We start from the raw sequence: 21,768 nt of genomic DNA on the forward strand, positions 1-21,768 counted from the left end.
GTAACGACTAGCGCCATCAGTAGCAATAGGCGAGCACAGTTCCATTGAAAATACTGGGGTGAAATAAATTGTCATATTTTAAAGACATGTCGGGGGGAATGGAATTTAATGCAGTGCTTCTTATCCAATCTGAGACCCACTTCATATCATATATCTAACAGGCAATGAAGATAGGTGATTTTTAAAGAAATGAGATCTTAAACATGGCATTTTGTAATGGAAAGACAGTTTACCGGAAGCCATTGTGCTGCCTGGCTGAAAGTTAAAAATATGTGCATATTGCTTATAGGAATAAACAAAAATGTTTTTAAACCTACAGGGTATTCACTTATTTCATGATCAGAATCATATTAATGAATACGATTTTTTTTTTTTTTATGCAAGACATAACATACAGTTTAATACAGTTTCTATCTCTGTCAGTGACAGTTAAAATGAAGACATTTACTAAGTGGTTCAGTCACTGTATTTAAACCTTTCTCTGCACAGCGGTATGGTATTAATGCCACACACATTTTAATGTGTTTTATATCGGTAGTTCATTTTGAAATAAAAATAGCTGAATTCTGCCACTGTTTTCAAATCAAATGTAAAGGGTACTGAGGCGATGATTTAGTGTACAGTTTATAAGCTAATCGCAAAGGTTTTATGGTGGCTGAATTGAATTTTAGGCCTAGCAACACCCACGGTTTCCATATTAAATATAAAAAAAATGTAAATGTTATATGACTTTTATATTCTTCTGTCATATTTCAGTGAAATAATGACCTAATTTTAGTTGCTTTTTTAGATGCTTTTTTTAGATGCTTTTATCTAATATTTTGCATTTTATGGTTATATTATATTGGAAATTTCTGTAGTATATTTTTATATTAGAATGGATATTTCTGTAGTTATACAACCAATACATTTAAGCACTTTTTTAGGAATATAGGCTACCCGGAAAATAAATTTACAAAAAAAAAAAAAAAAAACTGGCATAAACCTTAAATGCTTTAGTTTGTAGGAATCTTTCTAAGACATTCGTGCCAAGCTCTGTAGAGCAGCTTTATCGACACCAACAACTCAAGCTAAAGGTGACAGTGAATCACATCCTTTAACAGACATTCATATTAAAAGGAAATGAATCATAACTGAAACAACTTTAACTAAATCAGTATTCAGCATCCTTGTAAACCTGCTTTGACAGCCTGAAAGCCTATATGAAGCACTAATGATGTAAAGGTCACTTGACTAGCCATTTTCTGTTAAGATTTGACATAAAGAGGCAAACGCCACATACTAAATAATGTTTTAGTGGTTAAACTCATTTACCTTTATGTTATCACTTTATTTTGATGGTCGCTTTAAAGTATTTTGTTGTGTTTAAGTTACATTGCATCGACATGGCAACTATTTCACATTAGAATATTAGACTGTTAGGGGTTAAAATTAGTGTAAGTTGACATGTACTTGCAAAGTTTCTTATAGTCAGTTAAATGTCTGTTGAAGGAGCAGTATCAACAGGTATTAAGCAGACAGTCTACTAATATAATAATTAAGAATTAATTGGCATGTGGTTTCAATGCAACTTCTAGTCAACAAAATGTGCAATAAGGATAATCAAAATAAAATGTTACCACCTTTACCTTCATGATTGTTTAATTTAACTGTGGCACTAACATGAAAAGAGCTTGGCTGAAAAGTACAGAGTCTCTTTTGGTTTTGAAGCTGAGATTCATGATTTGAGTCACAGGGTTAAAAAAATCCAGACTGTTGTTGATTTCAGAAAATATTAAAACAACTATACAGCAATGATAATAGGGGAACTCTTGAGCTCACAGCTACAGCTATGCACAAAATGCTTGCGTCTTCAGTATAATAAAGCCATGGCATTCTTTGTGGTTAAAACAGGTTTAGAAACATTTTTTTTTTTCGACCAGGACCCAGTTTTGGCATTCATCAAAGGTGAACAAATTCGTAATGCAATAGTCCTTGGTCTAATGGACGAGCTCTTGAGAACAGGATGTGGTTTTTAAGCAACTTTATTTTGCTTGTTGAGCTGTTTAGCTTGGCATACGACTTTTCAAACAACCACCCAAATTGTTTTAGCGAACTAAATGTTATTTTAATTGTATAGACAGATTAAGTCAAAATAATTAGCCCCTTGTACACTGTAAAACCAAAAAGTCAACTTTATCAAATGAAATGAGTGTACTTAAAATGTACAAAAGTTAATTTTACTCATTTGAATAGAGTTTTGAAGTCAGTGTTGAAGGTAATGAGTTAAATAAATACCTCATTACTTCACTTCAACTTAAATGGAGTAAGTTCACAGTACTCATATAGATTAGTTTTTTTTTTAACTCAAATGGTTTGTAGCAATCAGTTTCCACAAATGGTTTGAGTTGCCTTAACTTATTGGGCTTTACAGTACTCAATTGGTTTAAGTTCTCTTCATTTATCAGGTTTTACTGTGCTCAAATTGATTCATTTACTCAAATGGATTAAGTTCACAGTACTCATTAGGATTAGTTTTTAAACTTAAATGGTTTGTTGCAATCGGTTTCCTCAGATTGTTTGAGTTACCTTAACTTTTTGGGTTTTACAGTGTATATGTTTAACAGAAAGATATATTTTTACACATTTATAAACAGTAGTTTTAACAACTAATTTCTAATGACTGGTTTATTTTAATATTTTATTCAATTTGCCATGATGACAATACTACAAAATATTTTTAAGACACTAGCATTCAGCTTAAGGTGACATTTAAAGGCTTAACTAGGCTAATTAGTTGAGCAAGTTAATTATGCATTGTATAACAGTGGTTTGTTGTGTAGACAAAACTTTGCTTAAAAGGGCGAATAATATTAAGCATAAAATTGTTTTTAAAGAATTAAAAACTGATTTTATTCTAGCCGAAATAAAACAAATCAGACTTTCTCCAGAAGAAAAAATATTATAGGAAATACTGTGAAAAATTCCTTGCTCTGTTAAACATAATTTAGGAAATATTTGAAAAAGAAAATTCACAGGAGGACTAATAGTTTTGACTTATGAATAAATACTCTTCTGAGTTTAAAATGCAAAATAACTTTTTCGTATGAAGGGCCAAAAACCAAATATCATTAAGAGTCGAGGACTGAAGGTAAATATACCAAACTATTTTACATTGTTGCCATGGGAAATTTTCTAAATAATTACACAATATTCATAAATAAATGGATTACTTTAAATCGTATTCATTAATAACTTTTTAAATGATAAATTATTGCAATAAAGTCATACATAAACACATTTATCACAGAGTGGAGTTCAAAACTTTATAAACTAGTCAAGCAGAATCTGCGTTTGCCTTCATTTGCTCGCCAAAGTTTCTGCATTGTCCTCTATCCCTTAGGTGACAGTTTGTAGATTTAAAACTAAATCTGATTGAATTTACACCATTTAAATTAAAACCTTCAATCTCATTTAGTTTTTGTAGCTTAGCAATTAAAAAAAAAAAGGTTACATTAAATTTGAAAGTACTATCTCTTAATTGTCCCCATCATCCCCGATGGCGGGCCAAATCAAAGGTTACCATAGGCAAACTTTGCCCTAGTTTTGGCATGCCTAATGTAGGTATTACATTTTTATTAGTTCATGACAAAAGATTTCAACAAACATCTGAGATTTAGCAGTACAACAGAGTCAGTGATAATTTCATACATTTATTAACAACACTTTTACAAGCTTTTGCCTGATTAATTTAGATTAGTTGCTTTAGCTACAGTAATAAATGGTTGTAACACTAATTATACATTATACATGAATCATTAAAGGATGCAAAATAATGTGCAAGTCGATCTCTAGAGTGCACCAGCAAAAGCTTGAAAATGTCACACAGTCCCGAAGTGCAAGTTCTTGCGTTTCTCATCATCACCCACAGCGGTTTTGATACTTTCCTCTTTCTGCTGATTTGATCTTGCAGACGACACAGATGGAGAGATTCTGCAAGAGCTTTCATCTCTCTTTCCACTATACAGCCTATAAATAAATCAACACCAAGAAGAGGAACTGCAAAGGTAAATTTGGATTTTGTAATAAGGCTGTTAAAGTAGCGCAAGGTCACGTGTCCAACCTTAGATCTGCTCTTCTTTTAAAGTGAACTCCAGTCCAGCCCAGCCCTTCAAACGTTTCTCTTGGTGTTAATGAGCAGATCTCTGTTGAATTCAGCCTCCAGATTCCCAGCTCCACCCTTTCCTCCGGGAGGATCCGTTATCAGAGTGAGTTTGTTGAACACTCCACGGCCAAAGTAGTCAGCGATTACTGAGAAGCCGTCGTTAGAGCATCTCAACTAGGAGAGAAGAGGAAAAAAGGCATGCAGTTATATTTAAGATAACATTGGCAATCAAATTTAAAGAGCGAGATTTAATTACAGCATTCGCCAGTGAAAAACCTTTTTTGATTTGCATGCAAGGAAACAGTAATCAAAACATGTGGACAGTAATGTGGACAAAATTATTAGCCCTACTGTAAAATTATAATTATTTTTCCAATATTCTCCCAAGTGATATTTAAGAGAGCAAGGAAATTTTCATAGTATTTCTTCTTATTTTGTTTTTCTTTTGGAGAAAATATTTTGCAAGTTTTTTTTTTTTAAATATTGAAAATATATATTTTTTTCTATTGGCTACAGAGCAAACAGCTGTTGTTCAATGACTTATTTGTCCAATAAACTAGTTAAGCCTTTTCATTGCACTTTTAAGCTGAATACTAGTTCCTTTCAATATTACTTCTAAAATAGTATGTATTGTCAACATGTCAAAGACTAAATAAATTACTTATCAGAAAATAGTATTAAAACTATTATGTTTATAAATGTGTTAAAATGAAACAGTAAAAAAAAACACTTGTTAAATATTTGAAAAATAATAAAAAATTTTATAGAAGGGATGATAATTGTGTCTTTTAAATTTTGTAAATACAATATATGAGGAAAATATTTAAAACATATAATAATAAAAAATAGTAATAATAGTAATAACATGTGAAAGCAGTAGTAAATTAATTGATTTTTGTACCAGTATTCAATGCCAAAAAAGTATGTTTTTACCCATTTTGCACCAGTGTAACCCACACATTATCAATATTTGGTACATTTCATTAGTTACTAAGAAACTAAACTACTGCATCTCTGTTAATTGTAATGTGTTTATGTGTTCTGATAAAAGTTTTTATCCATTTTGGTCATTCATTTGCATAACAAAATTCTATCTTTCGAAAACTCTCAGAGTACAATTTTTTAAACTTTACCATTTTCCTCTCTCTGTGTATAATTCATGTAACGCCACTGCTTAAATTCTGAGGCTAATGGCTTCTTCTGACCTGTTGTTAGCATTGGCCCAAGCGAGTATATTGCCAAGTAAGTTATTTTAGTTTTTTAATTTTGTTGATTCTTGTGAACTGCTATCATTTAAAAAAAGCAAAGGAAAACTCTCCCATTTATGTAGATACCTTGTTGCTGTTATAAATTTTAGTTCACCCAAAAATAAAAATGATCTCATTTATTGTCCCTCATGTGGTTTTAAACCTTTATTCATTAATTTTTTTTTTTTCGGCTTAGTCCCTTTATTATTCTGGGGTTGCCACAGCGGAATGAACCGCCAACTTATCCAGCATATGTTTTACGCAGCGGATGCCCTTCGAGCTGCAACCCATCACTGGAAAACACCCATACACTCATACTCTATGGACAATTTTTGCTTACCCACTTGACCTATACTGCATGTCTTTGGGTTTGTGGGGGAAACCGGAGCACCCGGAGGAAACCCATTCGAACGCAGGGAGAACATGCAGACTCCACACAGAAATGCCAACTGACCCAGCCGAGGCTAGAACCAGCGACCTTCTTGCTCTGAGGCGACAGCATTACCTACTGTGCCCCTGCTTCGCCCAACCTTCATTCATTTACTACTAAATGATTTATTTACTTGATATAAAAATTTTTGTGGTTCTGTCGACTTCCATAGCAGGAAAAAAATGTTTACTATGGCAAATGTAAAGTAAATGGGTGCCGGCTGGAAGGGCATAAAACAGGATAGAATATTTGGTGGTTCATTCCGTTGTGTCGATCACTGATATCTTCTTTTGTGTTAACAGGAGAAATAAACTCAAATAGATTTTAAATATGTAAATAGTGAGAAGATAACAGCTTAAAGTTGCAGTAGGTGATCTGCCTAAATGCTAACCGGTTAGCATAATAGCTTTCAAATACAATGCCTTCCCTGCCGTCCAAAGCCCCACCTCCTGAAACACAAACGCGCATTTGAAAGATGAAAGAGACCCACTAGATCAGGGATGGGCAAGGAGGGCCGGTGTCCTGCAAAGTTTAGCTCCAACCCTAATCAAACACACCTGCTTATAGATTTCTTGTGATCTTAAAGACACTGATTAGCATGTTCAGGTGTGCTTGACTAGTGTTGGAACAAAACTCTGCAGGGACACCGGCCCTCGAGGATCAAGTTTGCCCATCCCTGCACTAGATCATTTCATTCACCAGTCAGAAACTTCATAGTACTTTATAATACTGAAACTCTGAATGAAAAACTGTATTATATCCAGCATTTTTTCAGTTGTGTAGCAAGCAAAACTTCATAATACAATATTTCATGCATGCAAGGACCATTGCTCTCACTCTCTCACGTGCTGTCCTAAAGCGACTACTGTATGCTAAGTGGTTGACCGGCGGCGTGCAGGAATACACTTATTACTAAGCCATACTTACATGCTATTTTTTAGAGCGAATATTTAGAGTAGCATGTTAAACAGTATAGGGAGAGCGTCACAGGTTGACATTGTTCACAAATGAAACAATGTAAATATAAAACCAACTTCAGCTCAGTAAAGCAGGCTAGGCAGAATAGCGCTATTTGCTGAGGTTTTGTTGTTCAACTATATAATTCTAAAGACACTCACCCACAGCAACTTTCATTTTCAGTTTTGGTTGAACTATCCCTTTAATTAGTTTATTGTCATTAGAAGCACCCACAGAGCTTTGCACTCTTAACAGGATAGTGATATCTATCTGATTTCCCCTTGTTTGTAAATCTCGCCCAAAATCACTTAAAATAGCCCCAAAATAGTCACCTGTCTGTGAAAATGGTCGTGCAGATCTCTTTTCTGATCCTGCGCACGCAACATGTCCATGACCTTCCTGTTCTCAGGGGTGCAGGTGGGACACTCTGCCTCACTCTCAGCGAAGCTCTCTAAGCAGTGTTGATGGAAAGAGTGGCCACACAGGAAGTGCACAGACGGCAGCTCGAGCGGGCTGTTGCACATGCTGCACTTGGTCTTCTGAAAGATCTTTGCACTAGAAGAACAATGCACATTTTAACTATACATTCACAGTGCACTACCAGTCTTGATTCTGATTGGATGGTTGCGTCCTCCATTTGCTTACCAAGTTTTAAGTTCTTGTATCTCAGACCGTAAATGAGCCGTCTCTTCTCTATACTGGCGAATCTTCCTTTCGTCTTCCTCAATCTGCTGGGTCTCCCTCTCCAGTTTATTAATCAGGTAGTCTTTGATGACCGATAAAGATGCTGTGGAATTATGGGCCAAAGTCTGCACCACTGCAAGACACACAATCGAATAAGGTCTAAATTGTGCTGAAGCAAATATGGAAAACACAATTATGTAATGTAAAGTTCATCTGCCGGTATTCAATAATTCAATTTATATCTTGAAAATGAACATGCACAATATTGATTTTGTGGGCACTTTAAAATACAGTGAATATATTTTTTATTATTTAAACTTATTGGGCCCTATCATACACCCGGCGCAGTGTGGCGCAAGGTGCGGCGCAATAGTCTTTTGGTAATTTCAGCTTGGTGCAAGAGTCATTTTGAGGCATTGCGCTACGCTGTTTAAATAGCAAATGCAGCCCTGGTTAAAATGAAAACAAAAATTGCCTTAAAAATTTTCAATTTATTTGTAGTATATAACTTGCCATAGATGATATATATGTTGTACTTAATGTTTATTTATTTAATTTTTGCGTTTTCCTTTCACTCTTGGATTTATTTAACTTGAATGTTTTTGTATATTACATTTGTATCTTTGTATATTATTTTGTGTTGAGCCTTCCATATATGACACACAAGTTGTAAAGTTGAATCCCATTTTGTTGTATTTGGATTTTGTATTTTCAATAAAAAAAAAAATTAAAAAAAATAGCAAATGCATTAGCGCTCATTTGTGCGCCCATAGGCGTTCTGGTCTAAAAAGGAAGGCGTTCAGAGGCGGACCGCTGGCGCGTTGCTATTTTGAGTAAATAAAATAGATTTTTCATTAGACCAAAACAAACCCGGTCTAAACTCCGGCGCAAAGTTGCGCCTCGCTTACGCACTGCTTAATAAACACAAGAGAGCAATAGGCAAATATCTTTACATATGAAAAAAAATAAATATTAAGGATATATATAGGATATAATAAGAATAGATATAGAATATAAATATAAAGGATTAAAATATTACAAAACATATTATTTTCTAGCCTACATAAATATGAAAAACCACTGCTTTTATGTCTTCTTCATCTCGGGAGGCTTTTCAGTTCATTCATAACAATTTGCTTTTGTATAATGTTATTATTATTAGCAGTATTATTTATTTTATCCATATTTATATTTGTTTTATTAAAAACAAGCTTAGATTTGCCCAACTGTCAAGTTTTAGACCATATGGGGCACAGCATGTGTTTTAGGATATAACTCAGGTTTTTGAGCACATTTTGTTATTATTGTTCATTTATTCGTTTGCTGGAAATTAGAACTGAATTTAGAAATAGTTTTGAAACAAATATTTGCGCCTAACAAACAAAATTATTTATTTATAGACTAATTGATGTCTGTGCGTAAAGGTTTCCCTATCCAAGAGCGAAAGGGAAAGTAGTTCCATTATCTCTCATTCTTACGCAGTAGATGCTCAGTTTAACTGTTTTCTGTTAAAAACTGTTAACTGTTTGCTAGTGAAATGTTAATTTTTTCCACTAAGACTTACTTTGCGTCCTGTAAATAGCGAATGCGCTCTTGGCGCAACGCAGGTGGCTCTTAAAGGGAATGGGAGATGAGACTCTAATTGGTTTATTCTCAAAACACACCTATAACTCATTAAGAAAATAAACTCAACCCTTTTAGACCATGCGCCTTGGTGCAAAGCAGGTTTTCCCGTCCTTAAATTAGCAAAAACGCGTTCTGACACGCCCTGAAAGCATTTGTGCCCAGCGTCAAAATAGAGCCCTTACGCCCTATTCACACGGGGCTTCAGCGTCAACGCTTGACAGAGGGCGTGTCTGAAGTTGGAGCTGAAACGATTGTCATAGAAGCGTCAGCCAATGAAATTCAGTCAGCAATAGGCCACTGTCTGAGCTGGTGTATTTGCATACATCGATCTGATTGGCTGACGCTTCCATCGGCGCTTGAAAAGTTGAGCTGGTCCCAACTTCTGCAGCGAGGAACGCTTCTGAAGCGGCGCCGACGGATCCACAATGCAGTTCGGCAACGCCTGACGTCACCCATTCAAAGTGAATGGGAAGCATTGACGCTGACGCCCCGTGTGAATAGGGCGTTAGAGTGCGTTTGAAGAATATCCACATTGTTAGCTCTTGTGCATTTGTGCTGTTGTATTACTGTATTTAGCACTTTGGTTTATGAGAAAAGCACCTCATTTATTAAATGTATTTTTATTAATATTAGTAGTAGTTGCTTAAAGACGTAATAGGCGATTTATTTTTAAACATTAACATTTTACGTTTTAATCTGGCCTACGACTACTTATAGGCCTTTTGTTTGTTAACTCTGTACTAGTGATGCACGGATGGCGGTTATATACGTGAGTGCTGCTCATAATCCTCGGGTCAGGCGGGCCGGGTAATAAATAAAAATACATTATGATTAATTGTGGGTGGGTTGCGGGTGGAAGTAGCGGGACATGGCAGTGGACCAACAAAAAAGCAGAGAATGGGTTTTGCAGAATGGGAAGATGTGATGATTAAAATAATGGATGAAGTGCAAGAGTAGCCTACAGTTTAAAGTTTCAGTTAGCAGGAAAATCTGCTATCGTTCAGGGAGAAATAAGATTGCTTAATTCCATGACTGCAGCGCCTTGCGAGAAGAATCTTGTTCAATCCTACAACAAGCGGTGAGTGCGAACGCTCATTCAGTGCAGCTGGCTGCGTTTTGGAGGCAAGGCCTAAAGTTAAAGTTTCACTAAAGTTAAAGTGATAAAAACTACAACAGCATTTATTAATCTTAGGTGATATTAATTGCTTAATGCCTATTAATGCATTAATAATAATTGTTTATTAAATGGATTTAATAATGATACAATTCAGTTCTTATAGCTACTTTTAATGCATTATTTGATTGTTACTAACTAGACTAGGCCTGTCATGATATCTATTTTTTGTTGTGTGGTATAAATCACCAAAATATATTACGATAAACAATATTATTGTCATTTTAAGATCATTTTATGCTCATCATTATATAATGCCAGAATGACAACATAATATAACCACAATGCAAAAACATCCTTCCAAAGAACACATCATATTTTATTCTTAAGGATATTACATTTAATTATAGTCATTTTAACAATTTAATAGTTAAGCGTTGGAATCAACGTGAAAACGCATATCCTAAATAAAAATAATAATACATGTTAACAAAAATGTAAAAAGTAACAGAGGCTTCATTATATGGTTCCAGATTATTTTCAGTTGTCAGACACCCTCATGAAAATATACTAAAGTAATTTAGAGTACTAAATACTGTAGTGTTTTTTTAACCATACTGACACCACCAATAAAGATAGAGATGTTGCACAATCAGCTCATATGTTACTAGAATTAGTTTTAATATTTAGCCGATATACCCCCACTGGTCAATTTATTAGGTACACTTCACTAGTATCGGGTTGGACCCCCTTTTGCCTTGAGAACTGCCTTAATCCTTCATAGCATAGATTCAACAAGGAACTGGGAATATTCCTCAGAGATTTTGCTCCATATTGACATGATAGCATCATGCAGTTGCTGCTGATTTGTTGGCCTCACATCCATGATGCCAATCTCCTGTTCCACCACATCCCAAAGGTGCTCTATTGAATTTAGATTTGGTGACTGTGGACGCCATTTGAGTAGAGTGAACTCATTGTCTTGTTCAAGAAACCAGTCTGAGATGATTCGCGCTTTATGACATGGTGCATTATCCTGCTGGAAGTAGCCATCAGAATATAGGTACACTGTGGTCATAAAGGGATGGACATGGTCAGCAACAATACTCAGGTTTCTTGTGCAAAGAAAATTTTCCCCACACCATTACACCACCACCACCAGCCTGATATGTTGATACAAAGCAGGATGGATCCATGCTTTCAGGTTGTTGACACTAAATTCTGACTCTACCATCTGAATATCGGAGTAGAAATCGAGACTCATTAGACCAGGCAACGCTTTTCCAATCTTCTATTGTCTAATTTTTGTGAGCATGTGCAAATTGGAGCCTCAGTTTCCAGTTCTTAGCTGACAGGAGTGGCACCCAATGTAGTCCTCTGCTGCTGTGGTCCATCCGCCTCAAGGTTTGACATGTTGTATGTTCAGAGATGCTCTTCTGCATACCTCAGTTGTAACCAGTGTTTATTTGAATTACTGTTGCCTTTCTATCAGGTCAAACCAGTCTGGCCATTCTCATCTGACCTCTGGCATCAACAAGGCATTTGAGCACACAGAACTGCAGCTCACTTTTCTCTTTTTCGGATCATTACACTAGAGATGGGTATTGCATGAAAATCCCAGTAGATCAGCACTTTCTGAAATACTCCCATCTGGCACCAACAACCATGCCATGTTCAAAGTTACTTAAATCACCTTTCGTTTGAGCTGCAGCAGATAGTCTTGACCATTAGTTGCCGCCATGTTATTGGATGATTAGAAATTTGCGTTAAAGAGCAGTTGGATAGGTGTACCTAATAAAATGGCCAGTGAGTGTATATTGAATTACCAAAAATGATGGAGGTTATGTCCATGTGTTGTGCGATAAGTCCATATATTGATTATTGTTCTGTATTTTGTCATCTTTTTAACAATTTAATGTGTTGAAAACATTTGTTTACTCTTACTTTGTTACTCTTACCTTGTTATACCTGTTAAAGTAATCTTTTTTTGCAGCTTAATAACACTGTATACTGTGATAAAATGTCAGCAACAGAAAATCTGATACGGGCAGAAGCCCAAGTTCATTCAGAGGTTGGAAAATTCATCAACATGACCACTAAACAAAAGGCGTTAAAAGTAACTCTTAAGTTTAGATGTGTGAAAACACCGGCCATGTCACCTAACTTGTTTGGCCTTTGTCTGACTTCTCACTCACCCAGAAGCGGAGGCATCAGGTTATTGTCGTCGATGTGCTTCAGGACTTCACTAATGTAGGACTTGCAGTTTTCTTCTTTGCGTGCGAAATAGCCCAGTGCCTGCTCCCACAAGCACACTTCGCTGTCCCCATAGCGCTTACAGGCCTCCACCACTTTCCCATACTCCTCATTCTGCATGTGGTAATGCATGATCTGCTGATACCTGCGGTAAGTATTTTGTATCATTAGTGTGTGTGCAGCTGTTTGTAACTTGACTAAATGTGTGTTACTTTTAGTTATGTTAGCTCATGCTGCTTGCTATTGGAAACTAGTTTTTGTTTTCAAAATGTAATAATTTTCATAAATAACATTGTGATGTTTCAGGAGTCATGCCGGGTACATTCAAAACACTTTGTGTGAGAATGAGAAAGCTCGCTCACAGTTTGCCCTTTTCATACAAATACAGCACTCCTTCTTTAAAGTTGTGCATCTGGCAGAGCACGAGGGCCTTGTCAAACACAGTGTTGTCGCTCCTCAGAAGGGAGAGTGCTGCCTCCTGCAGGACTTTTTTCTTCTGTAAGACACAGACAGAGAGACAGAAGGGTTCACTGTAGGCTTTTAAAGCAAGCTAGTCAGCAATCAATCCAAACTGCCTTTTTTATTTTAGAGATTCACTTATTCTGGGTGCATCTTGACATTTTACAATCTGGTTGTACAAGTTAATGTTTAATAACATGAACGACTATTTATTAGAGTATTTATTAATGTTATTTAACATTAGTTAATGAAAATACTAATTGTTGTTCATTTTTAGTTTGTGTTAACTCATAGTGTCTTAGCCAATGTTAATAAGCATGAATTTGGATGTTAATGATGTTTTATGATTAATAAATGCTGTACTGTACAAGTATTGATCGTAATTAGTTCATGTTAGTAAATACATTAAGTAATAAAGCCTTTTTGTAAAAAGCGACCAAGTTCTGTCATTCTTTATAGTCATTTAACTGACTTCATATATCTTTATATATCTTTACTGACTTTATAATTATAAATCTATTACGGCGAAAACTAAATTTAAGCACACATACAATCAATCAAATAAATGTGCTATAACGTTTACAACTGATAGATCGATCAAAACTGCAATACTTTAAGGATCCACTGATTTATGACTATTGCATAATAATTATTTAGATTCCATAAAATGAAACTAAAATAGAAAAACAACCATAATCAGTCATTTGAACTAATGTTAAGCATCCTAATTATTGTGTGAAAGTAGATTTTTGTTTTGAGATTTGTAGAAATGCTCTTAAAGTCATCAAAATGTTGATATTTTACCAATATTTCATGCTTTACTCTTCTTTGCTCTGAATACATTAGAGAACAGACTTATTAAAATGTGGTAAAATTACTTAAATTATGCTCAGCATAAAGACCAGTTAATTCTCAACGTAAACACAAAGATATTTCGAAAATCCTGCAGTTTTAAAACACAAATTAAACAGGTCTTAAAGAAAGGTCACAAATGTGGTTAAATTTATCTTTATCTACATGTATCTGTGTTTTTTTTTTTTTTAAGGCTCTTGTGATTGTATATAGTTTAAAAAAGCACAATTAAAAGGTTTACCACAAAAAAAATTCTAAATCTGCAGAGTTGCATTTGCAGTCTATATTAGCAAACAATGACAATAACAAAGCATGACAGATGTATATAACATGCATAAGCTTTTACCCCTGGGTCCTGCTCATGTGCCCAGTCCTGCAGTCTGAGCTCTAGCAGAGTGTCATAAACTCCTTCAGGAGAGAACGGGTCCACCTCGATCATGTGCTCCAGAAACAATCGCAGCTCTCGCGGGTTATTGGCAAACACTGGGATGAACTCCTCTGGATTGGCCTGTAAAAAATTTAAATAAAGTAAATGTTGCATTATAAAGTGATGGTTCACACACAAATGAATATTGTCATCATTTACTCATCCTTCACCAGTTTCTGATTTACACAAATGAAGATATTTCGAAAAATGCTGGTTGCTGGCACTCATTGATCTCCATTGTAGGAAAAATAATACAATGGAAGTCAGTGGGGTCCAGCAATCAGCCTTCTTCAAAATATCTTTTTTTTTTTAAGTTTAAAACCAAGAATAAATGATGAGATAATTTTCACTTTTAAAATATGGAGTGAACTATCCCTTTTACCCGATATGAAGATATCAGTTTATTTGAAGGCTTTAGTGAAAATATAAATGAATCACCTTGTTTTCCACAGGCCTGTCCAGACTGTCCCTGTCGGTGGAGTCTTTGCTGGGGTGATAGTCGGTGCAGAGGCGCTTTAAGAGGATGGTGGAGCTCTCGGGAACATGGTGCATAAGAGTTTTACCATAACGCTTCATGTTACTCTCAGCCTGATCAAATGGCAACCTACCGATGTAGCGCAAAGCCTCTTGATAATTCTGATTGGGAGTGGACAGAATGAACAGGTATTGGCTTACAGACTCATTGAAAAGTATTTGTTATGCAACAAAACTGCACAAAAAATGCTATTCACCTTCAAATCCTCTAGCTGGATCTTCAGATACCATTCATGGTGCATGTGTCTCTCTGCCAGAAACACGGCGTGACTGTGATAACCTGCCTGACGTAACACTTTGATGGCAATTTCAACATCAAAATGCACCTCGCTCTCATTGCTCTATTCAAAACAAGGGATACAGAGTATAAGCATTGTTGGTGGGGAGGGTGTCATTCAAAAAGCCTAAATGCACATTTAAGAGAGAGAGTTTTGAAAAACATAAACAACCATCATAATGCTTGTGAAGGTTTTAATAGATTTATGTTACTCTAGACAAGTGTTTCCCAACCTTGTTCTTGGAGGCACACCAACAGTACATATTTTGGATGTCTCCCTTATTAGACCCAGTCATTTCAGGTTTTTGAGTCTCTTCTAATGTTCTGATGAGTTTGATTTAGGTGTGTTTGATTAGGAAGAGGTTGTAAATGTGTACTGTTAATGTGCATTCAGGAACAGGGTTGGGAAACTAGCCCTAGACCACAAAACCAAATGTTGCACGGGTGTATTTTTGGCTATTGTAAGGGTCATAATGATCTTTTTTTTTTAATATAAAGCTCATCTTCCATGAATATATTTTCTAAATTTCCTAGTGTAACTACAACAAAACTCAATTTTTGATTAGTAATATGTATTGCAGAGAGCTTATTTGGACATTTTTAAGGATATTTTCTCTGTATTTTGATTGTTTGAACCCTAGATTTTGTTTTAAACATATTTTCAAATGTTTTCAACCCAAATAATGTCCAATCCTAAAAAAAACATATATCAATGGAAAACTTATTTATTCAGCTTTGAGATAACATATAAATCTCAATAATAAAAAAAAAAAACATTAATTAAAAAGAAAATGTATGATTGGTTTTGTAGTACAGGGTCCCATCTTAGATATTGTACTGGTTTTAGTGAAAACTTTGGGTTTGTACCTGTAATTCTTTTTTTGCCTTCTATTCGTGTTATGTTAAAAATCATTAAATCCTAATTAAATATGCTCCAAAACACACTGTAAACCATACATGTTCTGGTTTTATTGTTTAAAATGTGATGGTTTATGTTTATTCTCAGCAGACCTTTATGAACTCCTCCAGCTTGGAGCTGTCCTTCAGTTTGGTGTAGCAGTTGAGCAGTAGTGTAGTGTGATCAGCGTTGGCCAGTGACTGCCTGTGAAGGGCCTGCAGGTATGCGGTTAGGTTGTGTATTCTCTGTGCATCCAAAAACTTGCGGATAACATAAGATGGTTCGAGCTTCCCAATGGTGCTAAAAAACACACACAAGGTTCATTTGATGCTTAATTTAAACCCCATATTTTCATATTTATGAATTTCAGTGAAATGCAGTAGAAGTGAGCAGATATCTGAACTGGACAGTTACCGGATATATTGTTGAATAGCTCCATCATGATCTCCTTTGACGTAGAGATGGTCTCCATATTGCCTGAATATCTCAGACAGACCATCATTGTCCAGGTGTTGACTTTTGGCCAAGTTAATGGCCATCACAAACAGATTCTTCTTAAACAGCATCTAAATAACACATTTATACATTATTTAACACATAAGTTAAGGATGATTATATTATACAAAAATATATATATTATCATAAAGTATTAAGTAATAATTATTTTATTTTTGAATCTTCATTTTGTAGTCATTTTTATTTATTTTATACATAAATGTATATTTTAATTATTTATATTTAAAACTTTGTTAGATTTTATTGTATATTTTGTTTTTATTTAGATTTAAGGGCTGCCAGTTAAATAATAATAATAAAAATATATATATAATATATATATATATATATATATATATATATATATATATATATTTCACAGTTGATGTGTAAAATAATATTGTTTAAACACATTTACATATCAGTGCCATCTAGTGTTGTAATCCAGTTGCACTTTCATATTTTACATTTAATTAATTAAACTGTTCTGTAAAATAAATATTTAAAGAATCCACAAATATAATAATCATATATAAAATGTCAATGAAAAAATAATTATAATAATTATAATAATGTCCATAATATTAATAATCATAATATGTATATAATAATAATTATAGTAATGTTTATAATAATAATAATAATAATAATGTATATATTAATGTAAATAATAATAATAATAATGATGATGGGGCAAAGCAGTGGTGCAGTAGGTAGTGCTTGAAGGGCATCCGCTGCGTAAAAACTTGCTGGATAAGTTGGCGGTTGGTGGTGACCCCAGATTAATAAAGGGACTAAGCCGACAAGAAATTAATAATAATAATGATAATAATCATGTATATATTATTAATAATAATAATAATAATAATAATAATAATAATAATAATAATAATAATAGTAATAATAATAATAATAATAAGCTTAAATAATATTTAAAAGATATTATTAATAAATGTTTTTGGCCAAATTAGAATGGTTTCTGAAAGTGGTGGCTGCTAAAACTTTCAATAGCATCTGGATGCAGACATGGATTAGCAAGCTGAGACTGCATATTTCATAGATGCAATGTCAGACACAATACACTCAGTGGATCTAGTGACATCACTGTGAGGGGTAGGGTTAGGTGTGCGGATTATAAAGCATTGCATGCAGCTCAACACCAGGTCTGCATCCAGACCCCTCTCCAAAATTTTAGCACTGGCATCACAGGAATAAAAGTACTTTAAACTGTACTGTATAGTGTTTTTGTAATGAATGCCAACACCTCACTAACCTCCAGCTTGGTCTGTGTGTCTTTCTCCTGCAGCATATACACCGTCCTGTCACTCGTTAGGACGTAGAAAGACCCCCATTCAGCCAGAACGTCAATGACATCATCAAACACCGCACTGTAAGCGATGAACTTGTTGTCTAAATCGTAAATGGTCAGGATGTGCTTTTCTGTAGGGGACGTCTGTCTGCTGCCATAATCAGATCTGTGCAGATTAAGCATGAAGATTTGAATGAGTAGTGCATGTTAACACGTTATAAAAGAGGTAAGTACACAACTGTATTAACTATATAAAATCATCAAATTATTAAAATTATGACAAAAATGTAGCATTTATATTTAAATACATTTTTTTAGATTAAGTCTATTACAATATAGTTTGTATTTTGTGTTTTTAATCACATTTTTTAATTATAATTATTATTCTAATATAGTGTTATTGTTTTCATTTTCATTCACTGTATAAGGTTCTGGGTATCACATATGCAAGTAAACTCTGAAAAAATAAACAAACATTAAAGCAATCATTAAAGATTAAACAGTAATTAACCTCTTTTTAGACAGCAAGCTTAGAGACACGGACCCATGGCACGCTGTAGCCGTTCATGAAGACTCGTATGCGTTTGTTTCCATGATCCATGGAGTTTGTTGCATGTTTTTTTCCCCGCAATCTTGTCAGGGCCGACCATACAGCAAGGCTGTGTGTGTGCTGCAAGCATTTTTGTCGGGAGAGCAGTACGAGAATTGAAGAATGGCGGACGTTGACTTTTATTAGGAGTTCGTTCACATTTAGACACATCGCTGTGCTGCTGTGTTTGCCTAAATCCTCTATATTACCAGCAGGGCTAATGGTTAAAACAGGCAGGTCAGGAGACCAGCTGCACTGAGTCTGCATTCAGTTCTATAATTTAGACCCGGGGATCGAGGGAGAATCCTCATTTATAGTGTTTACATGAACACACTTATCTTTATAATGATATAAATTGTGGTTATGTGTATATGAAATTACGAATAACAAATGTAGCTGGGCATTAAATTACTGTTTATTTCTTTGCATTTTAACTTTGTGAACTATAAACTCATGCATCTCCTCATGGTTTGTCTCTCATTTTGTGAGCTGACAACAGTTGTTCGCTCCCCTTCTCCCCTGCTGGCCACACCCACTCCTGACCAATGCTCACGGAGCTCCACGCCCATTAATCATGCATCCTTTGAAAAAATTCTGAAGTAGACTTTAACCGAAAGTGGGGGGTGTCATGGCCCTTTAAAGGACCCTTTTACATGTGATCCCTTTCCAGTAAATTGTTGGTAATTTTCCGCGAAAGTGTGTATATGTGAAAGAGGCATATAATGCATGGAATACATCTTACTTGCTGGGCGACTTGTTACTGTGTGTGAGCAGCAGCAGGTATCCTCTGTGCCAGTGTGTCAGAAGCTTATGCCCATCAAAAGCGAAGCAGGGTCCTCTCTCATCAGGCTGGTACAGATACACACAATCATCTCCAGCCACTATAAACTGCGAGTCCTGTGACGGGTCAGTGAGCGCAGAACAGCGGAGAGCACAGCCGTGTGTGTCCAATTCTACACGAGGATACTCTTTCACTGACAACGTGTAACACTGTCGACATAACAACAATACTGGTTTAGACTGGCATTCTTTTATAGAAATAATTTATTTGTTATCATTATAAAAGAAACATAAAAGTCTCAACATGTTTGGCATAAAATACACACAAAGATAAATATGTTAAAATATGTAAATAGAGGTAGAGGTATTGTCAGAGGAATTCAATGGACTTCAGTCAATTATTCAACTTTAAACAGCTCTGTTAAAACAGCACTCAAACAGCTACTGCATGTGTGATACATTTATCATATTTCGTTTAGTTTTGTAGTTTTAGTTTGACTTTTGTTCTCCGTGAATTAACTGAAATTACTCTGCGTAGTGCTATGGCACTGCAATATGGTAAAGACCTGCCTGGAACTACTTTAGCTGTGCGTTTATCTGAACATAAGTGCAAACTTTAGAATGTTCATCAGCCAATAAGATTCAAGCATTCAACAGCCACTTAGTATAAAGGAGAGCAAAGCATAACAGAACATTTTTACAATAAAAGACATGAGTTAAATCGTGTAAAATTATTTGTAAATATATTTCAAGATATTTTCAGTTTAGTGCAGATTTTTAGTAAGGTGTGTGTGAGTGTGTGTAGACCTGAGACATCGGTTTTATTCAGATTCACTGATTGGCATGACAGAAACTGAAAGGTGCAACATACCTGCACTTTCTCTAAGGTGGCAACAAACAGGTGTGTGACTTTCCCAGCCTGTCTGAAAGCCAGGCCTGTGATTGGACAGTTGCCTTCATGGAGGCTGAGCGTTTTGCTGTGTCGGTCTCTGGTGATGTCACCCTTCGTCAGCACAACACTGCCATCTGTAAAACCTGAGCATTCAACACAGATACTGAATTAGAATTGATATTAAGGTAACATCCACTTAAATTATTAGCAATGTCAAACCCATATTTTTCTAAACTACACCACATGTATGATATTGGAAAAGTCTTGCATTATAATATTTTGTTTTGCTGCAATATGTGTTGCGATATTAATGTCACCACCAGATGACTTCAATAGATCTATTTGGAAAGATTTAATTTAGACCGACTGAAATGATCATGTCCTAGTTCTATGCAGTGCATCTGCATAAATTATAATGAATTACAAGCTGAAATAAACAACTAAACAGTGCTTTCTGGTTTAATAAATAATTTATTAATGTGACTATTGCAGATATACACATTGCGATATTGATACCTATCTATATCAGCAAATCAGTTAACATTTCTAATGTTACGTTTTTAAAAGTTCACAGATTTTCTTTTTCAGTGTTTGCAGTTTTCATGGTTTATGTCTAGTTATCTTTAATATTGCTGATTTGTGAATTCAACAAACACCTACCTATAGCCATGAAATTAAGGTTTTCATGTACACTGAGACAAGACACTTCAGTGGGTTTGTTTCCAGGAATGGCAGGGAATATTCGGGTACACAGAGGACTGCCACTGTCCCTCTTATCAAGATTCCAAACCTTCACCTGATGGACAAACGCATAAACTATTGAATACATTTCTAAAGTGCACACACAGACAAAGAGCCATGTTTATCAGACAGCAGTCGTGAACCGTACCAGAGGATTGATGCCAGGTTCATCCTGCCCCACTGACACCAGGATGTTGTGTTGTTTGAGCTGGTACAGGTGCGTCACCCGCAGCTTATATGCCTGGAAGCTTGATAGCTGAAGAGAGCGGGTCAAAAACCAGATCTGACCATCCATATGTGCATCACAGAGTTAAAGAACACATGCACGAATATCACAACTGAATCTCTACATGATCAGCTAGGGATGATTGAGATAGATTTGGTTGTATATTCGCACATTCAGACTTTCTCCTTAATAATATAATTTCAGAAAAGTATTTGCAAATTCTTAATAGGAAAATCATATCTGCAGCCAATGACTATTAAAGTACAACACTGTTCAGACATTTAAATAGTGCTAATGTTGTTTTGAAGTCATGTTTGCATGCGACTTCAGACTGAATAGTCACAATGGCGCGGTAAATAATGTAGGGACGTTATCACTGAACGAATGTGCGAATATAACACCAACTTTACCTCAAGCTATGGATGACAGAATATGGTCAAATGAATAAATAAAGGAAACACAGACATTTAGTCAAATGTAGTTTACATTTCATAAAGCAGGTTTGCAGCGGCCTTTTAAAACATGCAGATTGTACGACTATAGTTATGAATTAACATTACACTGGGTATTACTGTTTGACAGTATCATCATTGCTAACTAGCCACAAGCATTTTAAGGATATCTCCGAGCACAATGTGTCCTCGGCCTGAATCACAGGCCGATATGCCCATCGGTAGCTGGAAGTTTTTCCCATTTTCGCTCGGATCCTTCACAGTTTCTTTATCGAAAAACACAAATCGTCTCCACTGTAAAAACGCTGCCATTTTCCGAGCAGTTCTTGTTTAGCAAAATCATGTGACTCGCATTACGGTCATGTGACTGGAGACAGGATGA

General features: G+C 35.3%; 1 protein-coding gene across 2 annotated transcripts; it reads right to left on the minus strand.

Moving 5' to 3' along the window:
• Positions 1-3,679: 3,679 nt before the first annotated feature.
• On the minus strand, positions 3,680-21,721 carry vps11 (VPS11 core subunit of CORVET and HOPS complexes). Of its 2 annotated transcripts, none has more exon segments than NM_001037708.2 (16): positions 3,680-4,318; positions 7,111-7,333; positions 7,424-7,595; positions 12,398-12,600; positions 12,818-12,951; positions 14,113-14,274; positions 14,632-14,829; positions 14,925-15,068; positions 16,016-16,202; positions 16,317-16,468; positions 17,671-17,872; positions 19,038-19,285; positions 19,947-20,110; positions 20,628-20,763; positions 20,857-21,005; positions 21,557-21,713. In NM_001037708.2, coding segments are annotated over 16 exon segments (2,784 nt in total). In that variant the 5' UTR covers positions 21,699-21,713; the 3' UTR covers positions 3,680-4,150.
• Between the last annotated feature and the right edge of the window lie 47 nt (positions 21,722-21,768).

Source organism: Danio rerio, chromosome 10 (genome assembly GCF_052040795.2).
Source record: "Danio rerio strain M-AB ecotype USA chromosome 10, GRCz13ab, whole genome shotgun sequence".
Lineage (NCBI taxonomy): Eukaryota > Metazoa > Chordata > Actinopteri > Cypriniformes > Danionidae > Danio > Danio rerio.